This window comes from Porites lutea, chromosome 3 (assembly GCF_958299795.1).
Source record: "Porites lutea chromosome 3, jaPorLute2.1, whole genome shotgun sequence".
NCBI classification, from domain to species: Eukaryota; Metazoa; Cnidaria; class Anthozoa; order Scleractinia; family Poritidae; genus Porites; species Porites lutea.
In genome coordinates, this window is record NC_133203.1 from 22,427,515 (window position 1) to 22,444,610 (window position 17,096).

At 38.1% G+C, this 17,096-nt stretch overlaps 4 protein-coding genes across 4 annotated transcripts; 3 read left to right on the forward strand and 1 right to left on the reverse strand.

The window, feature by feature from the left end:
- The first annotated feature begins 876 nt into the window (after window positions 1-876).
- On the forward strand, window positions 877-2,708 carry LOC140930706 (uncharacterized). Its single transcript, XM_073380416.1, has one exon. The coding sequence runs from the start codon at window positions 1,007-1,009 to the stop codon at window positions 2,438-2,440; it is 1,434 nt and encodes a 477-aa protein (XP_073236517.1). The 5' UTR covers window positions 877-1,006; the 3' UTR covers window positions 2,441-2,708.
- A 1,150-nt stretch (window positions 2,709-3,858) lies between these two features.
- Window positions 3,859-6,400, reverse strand: LOC140931960 (uncharacterized). Its single transcript, XM_073381640.1, has 4 exons — window positions 6,006-6,400; window positions 4,750-4,921; window positions 4,450-4,652; window positions 3,859-3,985 (listed from the first exon to the last, which is right to left on the reverse strand). The coding sequence occupies exons 1-4, from the start codon at window positions 6,212-6,214 to the stop codon at window positions 3,859-3,861; spliced, it is 711 nt and encodes a 236-aa protein (XP_073237741.1). The 5' UTR covers window positions 6,215-6,400.
- A 507-nt stretch (window positions 6,401-6,907) lies between these two features.
- Window positions 6,908-11,397, forward strand: LOC140931961 (uncharacterized). Its single transcript, XM_073381641.1, has 9 exons — window positions 6,908-7,265; window positions 7,546-7,623; window positions 8,013-8,051; window positions 8,749-9,106; window positions 9,432-9,573; window positions 9,695-9,767; window positions 10,029-10,100; window positions 10,399-10,461; window positions 10,760-11,397. Exons 4-9 carry the CDS (start codon window positions 9,024-9,026, stop codon window positions 11,395-11,397), a joined length of 1,071 nt encoding a protein of 356 aa, XP_073237742.1. The 5' UTR covers window positions 6,908-7,265; window positions 7,546-7,623; window positions 8,013-8,051; window positions 8,749-9,023.
- A 325-nt stretch (window positions 11,398-11,722) lies between these two features.
- LOC140930712 (uncharacterized) lies at window positions 11,723-16,417 on the forward strand. The gene is made up of 13 exons (XM_073380421.1): window positions 11,723-11,790; window positions 12,037-12,081; window positions 12,495-12,586; window positions 12,684-12,763; window positions 13,088-13,179; window positions 13,447-13,548; window positions 13,751-13,826; window positions 14,064-14,142; window positions 14,369-14,455; window positions 14,563-14,610; window positions 14,869-14,985; window positions 15,195-15,326; window positions 15,467-16,417. Exons 1-13 carry the CDS (start codon window positions 11,769-11,771, stop codon window positions 15,563-15,565), a joined length of 1,071 nt encoding a protein of 356 aa, XP_073236522.1. The 5' UTR covers window positions 11,723-11,768; the 3' UTR covers window positions 15,566-16,417.
- The last annotated feature ends 679 nt before the right edge of the window (window positions 16,418-17,096 follow it).

Below are 17,096 nucleotides of genomic sequence, written 5' to 3' on the forward strand. Positions count from 1 at the left end.
ACAGCGATGACTTTACAGTGGTTAAAGGCTTCACTAAGGACTATTAAGTTGTTATTGTGGCTGCCCTCGAAAGTCGTACTTGGCATCCGAAGGAGTTTCATTGTTATTCACAAGAAAAAAGAGAAAAACTTGAATCGTCAGATCTTTCCTTTATCTCCAAATAATCTTTAACTCTTCAGTTCTTCAGATAATAGTTCTTCAGATAATAGTTCTTCAGATAATAGTTCTTCAGATAATAGTTCTTCAGATAACAACTTAGTCTGCCTTACACGATACAGATGAGCGAAGGATTACATGGATTGTAAACCTAAATCACACATGTGATAAACAAGAACATGGCGGCCACTAGCACGAGCAAAATGGTAACAACCGCTGACCATAAATACTGAAAACTCCTTACTACAGCGTTGCTGTAGTAACATGAAGTATTATCAGTTGGTTCTTCTTTTCATGCTCGCTAGTTTCGTGTATACAAGGTGAGATATTTCTGTGTATTTGGTATGTGACTTTTTAACTGTACGATAGTCGATAGCCGCTGCCTCGAATATATTCTAAGCCTATGTCTAGCTAGTCTCCCCACCTAGTATAATGTTGGTTATTTATAAATAAAGGCAAACAGAAGAAGGTAAGCGGGTGATTTTAAACCGTTTTCCGTACCTATGGTTTTGCTTGCGGAGTAGTATCTTTTTTTCCTCATAGCTGTACTAATAGCCATCAGGATTTATCTCTAGTAATATAATATCTCTCAAATGAACGTTTTATTTTTTAGGCAATTTGTGATTTGCTGTTGAAGAAGAAGGTTATAATGTACGTGACAGCCTAAATTTTTCTCGTCACGCAACGCTTTTTGACGAGCCAAATAACAGCTGTGCGGGAGTTTTAATTGTCAGTACAACCGTATTTACTTTTATTTCATTCATTTAATTTCCGCAGGATTTCTGCGGATGACGACCTGGCACAATTTATCCACACTGTCCTTTCTCTTCTCAGAGAAGTGGACAGTAAAATGGAAAATATCAACCAGGACCAGCAAAGGGGAGAGTTTTATGCCAACAGATTGTTGTGTGCGGTGGGGCATTTAACAAACATCATTGTTCACATGGAACACACTGGAAGCCACACAGCTGCTGAAATGCTGGAAATACAACGATTGCGTGACAACGTTAAAACTATTTACACCCTCCTGCTGCAACTGCCAGTCATGCATGGATATGCATATCGACCCCAAACCGAACAGGCTTCCGGTCCTGGTAGGCCTAGATATCTTTTATCGGCAGAACAATTGTCCTGTTTGCGTAGCGAATTCAACAGTTGGTCTCAAATTGCTTCTGACCTTGGTGTTTCTCGGCAAACAATCTATAACAGGAGACGAGAACTTGGATTTTCTACCGCGTTCGAAAATTTTACAACCATTTCGAATGCAGACCTGGACACTGTTGTTACTGAAGAACTCGAAGCATTTCCCCGTACCGGGGAAACAAATGTTATCGCAGGCCTTCGCCAGCGTGGAATATATTTACAGAGGTGGAGAGTAAGAGAATCGATTGTCAGAGTAGACCCCATTAACAGAGCCAATAGATGGGGTCAAAGAATAATACGCAGACCGTACAGTGTACCCCACCCAAACTTCTTATGGCACATTGACACAAACATGAAACTGCGTCACTGGAGGATGTGCATACATGGTTGTGTAGATGGGTTTTCGCGTTGCGTTATTTACCTAAACGTTAACAACAATAACAGAGCTGCCACAGTGTTCTCCTGTTTTCAAAGGGCAACCACCCAATGGGGACATCCATCACGAGTGAGGGCAGATAATGGAGGGGAAAATGTAGCAGTTGGCGATTATATGGTTTGGTTCAGAGGAGAGAATCGTGGCAGCTTCTTGACTGGACCAAGTGTCCGAAACACGCGTATTGAACGTTTATGGAGAGATGTCGTCGAAAGTGTGGTAACCATATTCACTTCACTGTTTATGTTTATGGAAAGTCATCGCATATTGGACCCTGGAAATGAAATTGACATGTATGCCCTACATTATGTCTTCTTGCCACGAGTCCAGAGACTTTTGGACAGATTCGTTCAAAGGTTCAACATGCACTCGGTGTCTACTGAACATAATAGAACTCCAAGACAGCTTTGGGCATCTGGATGCCTTCGAAACTTTCATTCACCTAATGCTGGCATCCGAGATGTTTTTGATCCAGACATTCCACCTAACTTGGACACATATGGAGATGACCCAGAAGCCCCTTTGCCCGGTCCAGATAGTGATGAGGGTGGGGTGTTGTTACCTGCAGTTATATTGGACTTGTCATCTGAAATTCAAACTTCACTGGAAGAAAACTTTAATGCTATGCACAACGACAATAACTATGGGATAAATATTTATTTGCAAGTACGAGAATTTCTACAGCGCATCACTGGAGAGAACCAGTGATAGTTATTATTTTTCTTGTTTTAATAACAAGTTAAGCAATTCCTTTATCTGAATTTTTGATTTATTTCTGAAATGTTTTGTTAGTGAAATACTGGTATTTACATTTGTCAGAGATGACAGCTGCAGTAATGGACTAATAACAACCACTTAATAAACAGTCAAAAGATAGGTTGATTTCAATGGCAAGTTGCTCAGTCCAGTAGAACTGAGTTTTTTTCTGTATTTCGATAATTTTCTTATAGTCTTGCTGGTTTCTTTTGTACATATTGTATATTATATATCAAGCCAAGTTCCCAGACAGCCGATTAGCGTTAATCCTGGGTTAATAACCATTACAATTCATATGTTCTGTTGACAGTTAACCCAGGATTATTTCTAATCTTCTTTCTAGGAACTGGGCACTGCGTTTAAAATTTCATTTATTAGTAACAAAACAAAACAATGTGACTTTTTGGTGCACATTTACTATTAATATTAATATACATTGAAATGAATTTTCTAACTATAGTTATGCATACTATTTTTAGTGAAATCTAACTAAGAAAAAGTCACCTTCCATTGCGATCCAAGGATAGTAATGAGTTTCTTCTGATATGTTAACTCCAGTCTTCGAATGAAATTAAAGTTTGTTTAATTATTTGGTATGGTTGTTTCTTCGATTTTGCGAGTTAACTGTATTTTGATCGACTTGCGTTTGAAAACTGTCGGCCAGATACATATTGTTTACATTTTCTTATGGCTTTTTATTTCAAAATAATGAACCCTTAAATAAATTATCAATACATATACTCACTACTTGTGCTTTCGCCCTTTTATTATACATGTAGAAATGACTTGCTTGAAATGATTACTCCCTCTGAGTGTGAATGACGGCCGGTTAGCAATCATTAAGCAAAACTCAATTCCCTGCATACTTATTATTTATTTTTGGTGAGGGGGGGGGGGGGCGGGGGTGGCAGGGTGGTATTAAGAACTGAACAATAACAACTTGAAGCCAGTTTGGGACACAAAATGCAACATCGCTCATAATACCGATCTAATTCCAATGGACCATGTGTTAGCATACTGGATCAAAAAATATAATAATATTATATGCCATGAGGATCACAACCTTAAGGTGGCTCCCTATAGTTTTACAGCTGCGTGCCTTTGTATGTTTGTGTGCACTCACAATAAAATGACGGTTTTTATCCCCCGATATTTTATGACATCAGCAAAGCCCAAAAAAAAAAAATTAGCTGCAGATTCTCTTGCCTTTTTCTTTGGTGAATTTTCTGAAACTTACCCAATGTTGAGTTTTTACTATTGCTAGTTGAAACTGTGAGGTCAGCCACCTTAAGTGGGGGATCAAAATTAAGAACTTTTCACCACAGTGTATTTCCTCTAAATATTTTATCTGTTTTTGTCATCAGGGTGAATCAATTAAAAAAAGGGAGTTCGCCCATACTAACAAACTTTTCTACCAAAACTGCCTCTCCTGATTTAACCATTTCTTGCTTCCACTTTCTCTTGATCTCCGTTCCAGATTCTGATTTTAGTGTGACCCTACAGTTCAAACATATACCATTTAACATAATTGCTTCATATGATATCATATACATAAACACTGTCCAATTTTATAGGGAGGATATACCCGTGTGTTTCCGTTTAAACACATCCATTTAAGTGTCCATTTTTTTAAGCATATGTTACCGTGATCATTTTCAAAATACAATATTGAGCATGACAGACTGTAATAATTGTGTTCTGTTCTAACCGAACGAAAAGATTTTACAGTCCAAGATTGCTGTTGCATTTTAAGTCCTGTCGTGAAGAGATTTACATGTAGCCCTACTTGAAACAAGTGATTTATTATTGATAAAACCAGCAAAACTAACACTTATTCCTCCAAATGGGTGTCTCCTTATTTGAGGTTCCACAGTAACAGAATACATTGATTTTTGGCATTTTAGATTATCCCATTTATTTATAGTTTTAATGGATATGTTTTTTGCCATTACTTTACTTACATGCCTGAAGTCAATAATGTCGAAAAATCCACCTGGCTTGAGATGAAAATGAAGAGGTCAATGAAATTATTTGACCTCTTCAATCCACACTGAAAAGTGAATAATCTGCCAGAAACAGCTGGGCTGATGATTTTTTTCACATTGTCGTCTTCTAATTTCCAAACAAAGCATACTTTGTCAACTGTTTGAAGCATAGGTATTTCCTAAGGATGTGAATCAGATAACGTAATATTTAGTATCAGGTAAAAGCATTTTTTTGTCATGTTAATATTACTTTATAAATAAAGCAGAGTAAAATACCTTTTGTTTCTTTGCCTGTATCATTATTGACATTGTGGAATCCAAATGGATTTTCCTGAAGTCAATAAAATGGCTTTGTAGTTTGGGCCCCTGTGTCGGCATTACCCCACAGCCAAATGGACACACGAAAGGCTCTGCCTGGCACATGATGAAGTGGGCAATGACTTGGTCCCTGCAAGCATGATGATTAAAAGTGTTTATTTATTTTATCCAAGCTTTCCTTTTCAGAATGGGAAGATATTTAAGTTGGCTCCCAACAGTTTCCAACACTTTCCAAGACTTAGATTTTGATGGGTCATTAAAACCACTCTTTATCAGTTGATGCTACAATCATGGTATCAAATGAGTGCCCAATGAATGGTGAACACGTTGTTAACATTTTTTTGACACAATATGTTAACATAGCAACAGTATAACGTGCGGAAAACACCCTTAATTTTCCCCTTAAGTGTTAATAACTCAAAAATGACTAGGTGAACCCCATTTTTTATTGTCGAATTTTGATCAGCACGATAAGATGCAACTTTTGGCAAAGTTTAAAAAACTTCTGTAGGTGAAGTTCAGAGCCACTTTAATTTGAACTGATAAAGAGTGGTTATAATAATCTAAGTCTTGGAAATTGCTGAACAATGTTGGGAGCCACCTTAAAGGTTTTAAGTTAAATGCCACACATGCACCTTTAACAAAAACATTCCCACTTTGTAAATACATATGCGTTATTGTCCAAGCGTTTTTATGGACTGAGACGAAGTCGAGGTCTATAAAAACGCAAAAAAAGAACTTGGCCAATATCCAGCCATCTTGACCGAACAAGCTTGGTCAATAAAGGATTTATTATATGGTCAAAGATTTTCGCTTGTTCATTTTTGAGCGCTGGCAAAGAAACCCAATTGATTGCGCGCTGAGTTGCTTCCAGGCTTTCATATCACTTTGAGTTTTAACTTTTGTATTTGTTGGTTTTTGTTCTAAAATAAAATCACGAAACTTGTCAATGTTTTCTTTGTTTTGACTCTCCTTCGCCGTGTTTTGAGATGCGAAATCTTTTTTTGAAGGATCAAAAGGGAAATCCCAAGCGGGCAAGATGGGCCCATCTTGCCCGCTCGGGTAGCCAATCAGCGGAGCCTGCGATATAATGAATAACAATACTAATAATTTTAAATACAGATTATTTTGCGCTTTTTTGCACATATGCAATGGTGTAAATTATTATACATTCTATGCATTTTTTTGCTTTATTTTTTTGGAATAAGTTATACCTCAGTATTGATTCATCGCAGTTGTTGGGGCACACAATCGTCATCTTTGGACAATTATCCTGATGGTTTGCCATGTCAATCACCTTTATTTTGGCATCACAATGAGCACATGTTGTGCTCTTGTGAGGACACTTCAATTGATGTGCAGCCATTTCGTATTGATATACCATGGCTGCACAATCTTTGTTGCTGCAGTTCACCATCTCCATTGGGCATTCGCCTTTGTGTTTATGGAGATGTTCAAGGGGGCCAGTCTAAGTACAGCCGCTTCTGTTTGGGCATCTGGTGTCCAACTTATGGATAACGGCCTGCAATGCCAAATTGCGGGCAGGCTTGGTTATGCCGAGAAAACTCCTGTCCACAGGGCAGGTTCTTCGTCCTCCAGACACTGCCGTTTCCAGGCATTTGCCACACATTCAATGCCCGTCACGGCAGATGACTGGGTCACGCAATACTGCCAAACTGTTGAAGGAAAGAATTATGATTATGAAATAATTATAAGATAAGATAATTTAACTTTTTTTTTTTCTTTTGAGGGGGGTAGGGGGGGTTGGAGGGGGCGTTGTTAGCGGGTAATATACTACAGACACTGATTTTTCACCTCCTGAAGATTGACATCTTTCGCCACTGTTTTCCACGTGTTCATCCTTAATCGAGATCAATTTCATACTCCCTAAATGCTGCTAGTTCTGTCTGCTTAATTCACAATTCTCTGCTTCTTTCTTTCAATTTAAACTTAATTCACAATTATTTGAAATGTTTCCTCCTATTCAAAATTAATTCACAATTATTTGATCCGTTTGTTACAATTCTAACGTTAACTCGTAGCCATTGTTATTATTATAGAAACACTGTATTTGTTCATATTATCAGGCTGCATAGTGTCGCCTGAAATCTGAAAACTTACCAAATAGGGCACACGTAATTTGGGTCCACAGCATGGACGAAAAGGTCTAATGGAAAGCCGAATTCCTGAGTCATAGCGTACTTTTCCTTCTAGAGCACGAGCAGATCAGAGCGGATTGTCTTCCTGTACTTCGCAGGCTTGATAGTTCTGGATTATATCCCAAATAGCTGTCAGTTGCCACTGCCGCGCCGGGGTCGGTCACAATCAACTATTGTACTTATAACCAACCAGCTAGCGATATTTTTCATTACGTCACATACGTCATCATTCTGACACCGTTCCGTACGATCGAAAAGACCGCAAGACCTCAGAGTGACTGCGCTTCGACAACCTTCTGTGGATTTATAAGAATGGTAAGGATTGAAATAGTTTTCGAATCTTGGCTTCCCTATTAATGCAAGCTTATTAGATCTTAACTGAATGGTAACCTTTATCTCAGGCTTCCAATGATACCGGTGCACCGAACAACGGAAACAGTGTTAGCACAGCTGGATTGTTAAGCTTAGCTCGAATGATTTCTTGTCTATTGTTTGTGCAGTCTTTCTGACACATTGCTGCCAAAATGGATTGTAGCTTAAGGCGTATCAACGTGGATGTACTAACTGTTGTAACTCTTTTAACTTTCTATCGCAGTCTTCCAATAATACTGGTGTACCGAGCAACGGAAACAGTGGGGATGCTAGCGCCGGTGATGTTAGCACTGCTGGATCGGTAAGCTCAAATTTTTTAACAGCTTGCACCAGACTTGGAAGCTTGCATAGTAGTTCATTTACAAATTTTAGTTTAGTTGGTTGGCATTGCTTACGGCATTAAAATTTAGTATCCCAATGAAATGAATCAACGAGCAAGAGGGGTTTAGCATGGGTCACGTGGATTGTGCTTCCCTGGCGTCACGGTGTTTGACCAATGGTCCAGTAATAGTCCAAACAAGAAGCCATTTCAGAAAAAAACTTGTTCCTTTTCACAGTTGATAAGGCAATGATGCAGTTATCGTGCTCGGCCCACGGATTGCGACTGCCAGCTTTTTTTTTTATATATATATATATATATCAACTTATATGTTGATAACTTATATATCAATGGTCACTGTTAATTTTCAGAATGGTAGTTTACAGCAGAATTCAAGTGCAGTACTCCAGGTGAGTTTCTTCTTTTCGTCATCTGTTCATATGCAGTGTAAGTCAAGATTGATATTACTGCCAATGTGACCTTGTTCCTTCATTACAATAGCTATAACTAGGAGTGCACTCAATTAAGCCCAGTCCTCACTTGCGACGCAAGCATAAGCATAAGCACAAGAAGCTTATGCCCTAGTGAGGACAGCCGTAACATAAGCATAAGCATAAGCATAAGAATATCAAAACTTGCGTTCTTCTTATGCTTATGCTTATGCTTATGCTTATGTCGCTATTATTTCCAGTGAGGATATGGTTGGCATAAGCATAAGCATAAGACTGCTGGGGCGAGAGGGAATGGACACAAAAATATACTCTACGCATGCGTATATGCTTATGCTTATGTTACGGCCGTCCTCACTAGCGTATAAGCGCATAAGCTTCTTGTGCTTATGCTTATGCTTATGCTTGCGTCGCAAGTGAGGACCGGGCTTTAGCGCGTTAATTTCATTTTAGTCTGTGGTAACCATTTCTTTGTTAGTGTTCCTGGATTCACTTTTAGTGGCTGTGTCACGTTCTTTGCAGGTTACATATATTTGATAATATTACACAGTTTACATATTATTACATTTAATCCAACCATTAGTATTCTCAATGGAAATACATCCCTTTGATTTAGGCCTTACGGTTAATGTTGGGATTTCTTTATTCTACTTTCAAGGCTGCTCAAACTGCAAATGCAATTGCATCCCATGTAAGGTCTGCATTTGAAAACCAGTCTACAGGGCCATTGTTTAATTTGGCTGACAACCTAGTATCAGGTAGTAGAGGACGTGGACAAGGGAGGGGACGAGGTAGTAGTCGCGGTCGCGTTGCGGCCGTGGCAGCGGTTCAACCACAACTAACAGCTATAGTTTTGGAGTCATCCTTCTGAACCCGGAACAAACCTCCATTCCACGTGGATCAAATAGATCAGAACTAGAAAGAAGTGGGAGGATGAAAACGTTTGAGATATCAAGAGGAGCACCAGCTTCTACCACATTCAGGAAACTAACTGAATTATTTCCAGATTTAAATAGGTGAGTCTTAATTTGCTGAACATTATGGCTTGATGAAAAGAAAATGATTTGGTCAATAGAAAAATAAACAAAGTTACTTCCAATGAGCCAAGCATTTGTCTTGATGGAAGGGAATAATTTATTCTTCTCACCTTTGTTTTTATTGTGAAAGGGATGTGATAGGGTATGTGTTTCCCACAAAAAACAATGTTTGTATGTGTGTATGTGGTTGAATCATGGCCAGAAAATATAATTTAAGTTTGAGAAATTTGTTCCTGTTCTGTCAAGCATACAAGGTGTGCATTTAATAACTTCATAAGTAAACACTATTTCATTTTAATAACAGGAATACAGACTTCGAAATAGTCCGTGGTTCTGGTACGAACAGCTTGGCACCCTTTGCCACTCAGCCAAATAGGTGCTCTGCGAGAGACCTCAATGCCATCCGTGGACAGGGTTGTCTGTATTTGAGATTAACAGCAAGTCAGGTATTGAATTCCCGTATATATCGTCAACAGCTTTTTATGAAATGTACCAATGTATATTGTGAAGTTCATTCTACTGATGTCTTAGAATTAACGAAAAATTATTGTTTTGTACTTTTAACAGAGGAATACCTCTACTACCACTTCTACCACTACTATTACCACTACTACCATTACACAGCAGTCATCTTCTCGTGGTAAGCAAGTGTATTATTAACAACACTATTTAAATAAATAAATAAATAAATAATGACAATAATTTCATATCAATAGTACACATTTAATAGAGACGTGAAAGCAACCACTGAAAAAACGTGTAAGCATTGGCAGAGACTGAATTGCATGTTAGTTCTTTGGAACTTCTAGATGATGTATGGCAAACTAAATATTATGACTGCAATAATATTAATATTCCTAAGACAATTTAACTTATAATTTGTTTTTGTTTTGCTTCACAGGGCAACAAAGAAGTACTAACATGACATCAACACCCACAAACCCTGGTAGGCTTTGGAGACAACAGCTGAATGGTTTGCAATTTTTTTTTTCACGTCAGATTTTCCCTTTTGTTTCAAATATATTATTATCATAATAGCCCCAAAAACTGGTTTGAAAATTGTTAATACCACGACCAAGTTAAAATAAAAATTACATCATAGGATAAAAATTCTAAAAAGACTTTAATAAAAGGGCTTCTGATATTAAATATCAGACTTTTATAACAATTTTTTATAACACATATAGTTTGCTTTATCATATTTTTTTTGTTAAAAAGCACTTTACAGAAATGTGACTGGTCAATTTACATTTTGTATCATTTTTTATCAGATGGTTTATTGACAGGCACAAGCTCAGATGAAGAACTGGCTGCCAGTGTTGCAGGCATAGAGGGTATTTACATAAACATGTTATCAAGTTTGTTAATGGTTTTACCATAACCTTTTATCGAGATCATTACCGTTAAGTTACAGATATGAAATGGCTTGAGGGATTTTGTGAAAAATAATATTGGGGATGCAGCAATCTAAATTGTTTTCAGTCAGATCTATACATGTAGAAAAAAAAAAGATTGCTTTTATGAGTAAATGCCAAGAGCATGCTCTAAAAAAGTTTTTGCTCATAATGATAATGTTGATAATGTTTGCCGCCATGCTTTTCTTAAAATTTCTTTTTCTTTTTTGCATTTCAGATCAATTGAGTGCCAATGAAGACATGTCTAGCAATGGAGCTGCAAATATGGGTAGTGGTGGTGGTGGTACAGATGCTGTTACTGGTGGTACTGGTGGTGATGATGGTGTTGATGATGCAAGTGTGGACGAGATTAGAGATAACAGTGCTGGTGTAACGGATAATAATGATGTGGCTGGAGATAACAGTGATCAGACCGAAGGTGCCATACATGTTACTGGTGAAGATAGTGGTACTGATGCAGTCGGTGTTGCCAATGGAAGTGTGAATGAGAGTGGAAATAATGGTGCTGGTTCAATGGTCAATAATAATGTGGCTGGAGTTAACAGTGATGAGGCTGATGTGGTCATAGATGATGGTGATAATGGGGATGGTTCTGGTGCACTGGATACTGAAAGTGATGATGATGTAGTTAGAATCAATGATGCTGATGTTGTAGGTCATGATGACGGGCCTAGTAACAATGCAGATACTGGTAATGACTTGTCTGGAGACAGTGTGGATGCTAATGATAGTTTTGGTGCTGGTGGCAGTGCTGGTGCAAATGATGGTGATATGCATGCATTGGACAGTGGGAGCGATGAGGATGATATACATGTAGTTCAAGTGAAAAAAGTTGAGAATAACAGTACAGGTTAGATCTTAGACTACCATTTGAATTAATAATGACTGGTTTTCATAGACTATCAGAAATACAAATGCAATATTTTAAGTTAAGTACACATCAAGTTCATGTTGCTTTGGTCTAAGATCTCCCAAGTTCCATCTTAAAAAAAAAGCTACATGTAGCTGTAGTACTATTGAAACTATTACAAGGCTTAATTCTTGCATGCCTCTGAATTTAAATTGGTTAGTGTTAATCAGATTTGAATTTTATCTTGATTCAGTCTTATATATGGTAGAGATGGTTTCCTTTTAGGAAGTCGCCAATTGAAACTTGTTGAATTGTTTTACCTATAGGAAAGAAAAATTGAGAAATTGCTACAGTAGTCGATGCTTCAGAGTTTGATATGGATTCTTGGGTAGTTTGTGGTATGTGTTATAGTAATAATTGAAGATTATTGAACATTGAGTTAACTAACCCCTTAACTCCCAAGAGTGCCAAACATCAAAATTTAAGAAAAAGTACTGCTGAAGAGGTTTTATTTGAATAGTCACATCATGTTGTCATAATTTATTCTGAGAGGGAAAGGGTTAAAGATCTATGACTTTTTCTAGCTCATTTGTAAAGTTTTGGAAGTGTTTGTTGATTGTTTGCTAACATTCCTTTTTTTATAGGCACAACTGTTCCTGCATCAAATTCAAATATGGTTTTATTTGGAGGTCTGTCATACTGTAGTTAATAATAATAATAATATTTACATATATATACATATATACAGGGTGTATTTAAAAAAAAACGGTGAAAAAATTAACAGACCACAGGGTTATATAACTTCTACAAGCAAGCCCAGCTGCCACATTCACAACAACCGTGCCACACTTACCACCTCAGAGGTCTCAATCTCTACCCACCAGTCACCCTTATTCTAATCTACTCACCCTTATCCCTATCTACATGATTCCAGTTTAACTACATATAAATAAATGAAATAAGATTACTAAGTGAAAGAAAAAAATAAGCTAGTCAAATGTTAAATTTACTTGACAAAAAGACTATTGTCTGCAAAATAACATACATGGAAACACATGACAATAATAATTATATAAACATTTGATTATTATTATTACTCAAGGCGACAGACAAGTTACAGATGACTTTCATGCACTCTTGCGGACCCTTGCTGCACCATGCCCTTTACAACTCCATCCTTACAGTGGACATGTCGTGAGTAATATGTTCATTGTGAAGTTAAATTGATTTCAACCAAGTCATCCCATACACTAACATACAACTTGTTTCTTTTTCCTCTAACTACATGTAGGTGGATCAAGTAGCCACTATCAGTCGTGGGATACCCGTGTTAGCTTTATTGTGGAATGACCATTCACAGGGATCTGTCAGGTAACAATTAATTCCTTTTTTGACTTGTTAGGGTTTTCAATACAAGTTGGTGGCCAGGTAATTTTACGAAAAGCACCAGAGATAAAACATTAAGTTGGTTAGATCAGGTATCCAAATTACATGTACCTGTCCCACATTTTCTTGTGTGCGCTAGTGTATTTGCATGAAGGCTGTGTCATCATAGAGTGCAGCTGTAAAACTAGTGACATAGGCAACTTAGCATTAGTCTAGGTTGTTTTGTTGGCCAAATATATACATGTAGGAGTCCTTGGACTATATGTGATTCATACATGTAATTTGAAATAATCCTTTTCTTATTTTTAGGTTATTTGCTGAAAATGCAGACCTTTGCGAACTTGCAAACTCTCAAACATCTGTGTGGCCATTAAAAAGACAGAGTCATGATTATCAAATTTGTAAGTTAACAACTTTATTAAGTCACCCAAAAGGAAACGGCATAATTAAAGAAGCCACTCAAACACAACAAGTGGTAATCTGCAGCAGTAGGCTAATTGTATAATGAATGTCATGGAATCTAGTTGATACTCAGTCCAAAACTAGAGCAGCTGTACCTCATTTAATTTGTCCTATGTTTCCATTGTCATATATATAGCAAAAGTGATAACAATAATTGTTTTTTTATGGTTTCCTTTTTAAAAGTATTCTTATTAACTGATTTGCAGTGGAGAGACTGCTGCCAGGGGAGAGAATCGACGCATCACTGGCTCTGTTACTCACAAAAGTGGGTAGTGTGTTCAAAGTCCTGTTAAATTTAACAAGCAGAGGTATGTATCTTGGAATGCACCAAATTGTAGACAGCCATTAAGTTTAAGAGAAATTTTGTGTCCAAAACAATAGCAATATTAATCATGAGTACATTCATTTTTTTTACAAAAGCATGAATTGGAGGTGTTTCTTTCGAGTTCTACATGTATCTGCTACATAACCTTTGTTATACTTCTTTAATAACAATTTTTTTCTTTGTAGATAATTTAAATGATGCTGCTGTTGTGGATCAATTCAAGAGTTCCTTGGCAGATTTTTCTGAAAGGCGTGCCAACTGGTAAGTCCGCTTAACTTGCTATTGTGTTTGTTGTTCTGGACAACTTTACTCTGATAACCTGCCACACCGTATTTAAGAGTAAGGGGGCTTGCAATGTATGTAATCATTTGTGTACCAAAACAACCACGGTAGACGTGGTTTTCATGACATAAGTTATATTCTGTGTCTGTCACAACCAAATGATATGTTAATCTTCGTAATTGTTCCACTAAAATCAACATAAATATGTACTTGCAGGGAGAAATCTGAAAACATCAGACTGATGAGGGAGGAGCAAGACAGAGAATATAATGAATCATTACTTGCTGATAAGAAGGTACTGAAAATTATATGATAATATGGTAATAGATAGCAAAATGTTTAAAAAACAAGCTGAGCTGTTAGCTTCTGTTTATAGAGGTAAATACAGAGGTAGCAATAATGTGCAAGTGCTTTGTCAAGACAGGACTTTCTGTCCCCTTAAAGCAGGCGTCCCATGTTTGAGTTTCCACTGGAGGTGAAACAAACAATTTAACCACAATTTATTTTTACATTGATTGCAGAAAGCAGAGTCATTAAGCTGCGGAAAGACAGACAATGCCCTGTGTGGAACAAAAAGGAAATGTGATGATGAATGTGACCTAAGCAATGTATGTCCCCTGTAATAAAAAAGCTGATCATGATCAGAGTAATGTGTTGCTTCATAGATATTTGAACTATACAAAGAAATTGATTTCCAAGTGTTTATATTTTACAGGCATTGACAAGACCTGCAGATAACACACAGCCTTTGGACGAGAATTTTGTAAGAAGTATATTTCGTAAACATTTCACCTGTTTACTTTCTTCAATTCATATCTGAATCCTGACCATGTGTGAATGGGTGAAGCTGGTTGTTCTGAAGAATTCAGGCTGATAAATGATGTGAACTTTGTTTTCATAAAAACATACAGAAAAGTATCAGACAAGCAGTTACATTTCACTTCTAGAAAATATTTTTTGCATAATATCTTATAGGTGTGTTTTAGATCAGTCATGTCAGTGTATTTCTATTTAATTGTAGATCCGAAATAAAAGAAAACAAAGGAGGCATTCCTACAGGGGAGATGGCTATTCTATAAAGGCCAAGCGGTATGACACAACATTCCAGAGTTTGTTTAACAGAGGGGCAACATTTCAGGTAAGGTGTTATTTGTTGTGATCCTTGTAAGAATCAAAACCATGATAACCATATGAGATGCTACTACTGTTTTTTTTGTTTGCCGGCTTTCATCTGCTTTTGTCACTAGTCTCATTGTCACCATGGTGCAGATTTTCAATTACCCACTGTATCTCTATTTATGTAGTACTATAATATTGTATTTCTAATGGCTATTGCATTGATTGTAGGAGGTCTATGACTGGCTTGGTAGCCTTGCAGAGGTCCCCCTTTACTTCTCTCTGCATCGACCTCTGAGTACTTGCCTTATTAGCAAAGACACTGCAATTGCAGGAAATGAGATGGTATTTATATCAGAGTTGGTGAGTAATACAATTCATTGTGATGCATATATGTTGTATATTTGCATGTTGGTCCATTTCTCTTTTTAGCACAACTGGAAGTGCTCATGAATACTATATTTGCATATGAAGGAAATTTAAGGAAATTTTTGTTTTCACAGACCTCACAAGAAGCATACAGTGCCTTCAATGCTACTGTAAGTGGATGTTACTTTTCTCATTCATCATTCGCCTTAAAATTTATCTGTTTGTGGAACTGAAGTTCACGATGAACATCAGAAAACATTGATGTCTACAAGTGGATTGGTGCACTTTAGATTGCATACTGAATTAAGACAAGAAATGACACCTATTCTTGAGATGCTTTTTTTCTTACATAAATCATCAAATCATCTTGTCAAATGTGTCATAGGTAAAATATATATGTAAGGGTCTATATCTTACATGTATTTCTCCCAAGTAGTGTCACTCTCAGGGTTGATGTGATTGATCAATATTTAATTTTACAAGTCAAGTTTTGTTAATGTGATTAGCCTGTGTAAGGGAAACTGGGAAAATAGAGAAATAATAGACTCCCATTTGGTTAAATCTGGAGTCGCTGGCAGCCACGGAATTCTCCTTGGCTAATTGGCATTGGGCATTAAATTCAGTCAATTTTTTTTTAAGTCAGCCAATTTCTGTCAATAACATAAAAACATTTTTACTAATTAAATACCAGGGGAAATGTGATGGGTAGGTGGGGCTTGAGCTTAGCTAGGCTTGGCTAGGCTTGGATCATTTGTGGGTAAATATACGGTAGTTTTCTTACCTACGGCTCCAAATCCCAGGGGCAAATTTGATGGGTAGGTGGGGCTTGAGCTAGGCTAGGCTTGGATCATTTGTGGGTAAATATGGTTGTCTTCCCAAGGGGTCCAAATCCCAGGGGCAAATGTGATGGGCAGGTGGGGCTTGAGCTCGGCTAGGTCTGTATGGACAGGTGGGGCTTGAGCTAGGCTAGGCTTGGATCATTTGTGGGTAAATATAGTTTTCTTCCCTAGGGGTCCGAATCCCAGGGGCAAATTTGATGGGTAGGTGGGGCTTAAGCTAGGCTAGGCTTGGATCATTTGTGGGTAAATATACGGTAGTTTTCTTCCCTAGGGGTCCAAATCCCGGGGACAAATGTCATGGGCAGGTGGGGCTTGAGCTCGGCTAGGTCTGTATGGACAGATGGGGCTTGAGCTCGGCTAGGCTTGGATCATTTGTGGGTAAATATGGTTTTCTTCCCTAGGGGTCCAAATCCCGGGGACAAATGTGATGGGCAGGTGGGGCTTGAGCTCGGCTAGGTCTGTATGGACAGATGGGGCTTGAGCTCGGCTAGGCTTGGATCATTTGTGGGTAAATATGGTTTTCTTCCCTAGGGGTCCAAATCCCGGGGACAAATGTGATGGGCAGGTGGGGCTTGAGCTCGGCTAGGTCTGTATGGACAGGTGGGGCTTGAGCTCGGCTAGGCTTGGATCATTTGTGGGTAAATATGGTTGTCTTCCCTAGGGGTCCAAATCCCGGGGACAAATGTGATGGGCAGGTGGGGCTTGAGCTCGGCTAGGTCTGTATGGACAGGTGGGGCTTGAGCTCGGCTAGGCTTGGATCATTTGTGGGTAAATATGGTTGTCTTCCCAAGGGCTCCAAATCCCAGGGGCAAATGTGATGGGCAGGTGGGGCTTGAGCTCGGCTAGGTCTGTATGGACAGGTGGGGCTTGAGCTCGGCTAGGCTTGGATCATTTGTGGGTAAATATGGTTGTCTTCCCTAGGGCT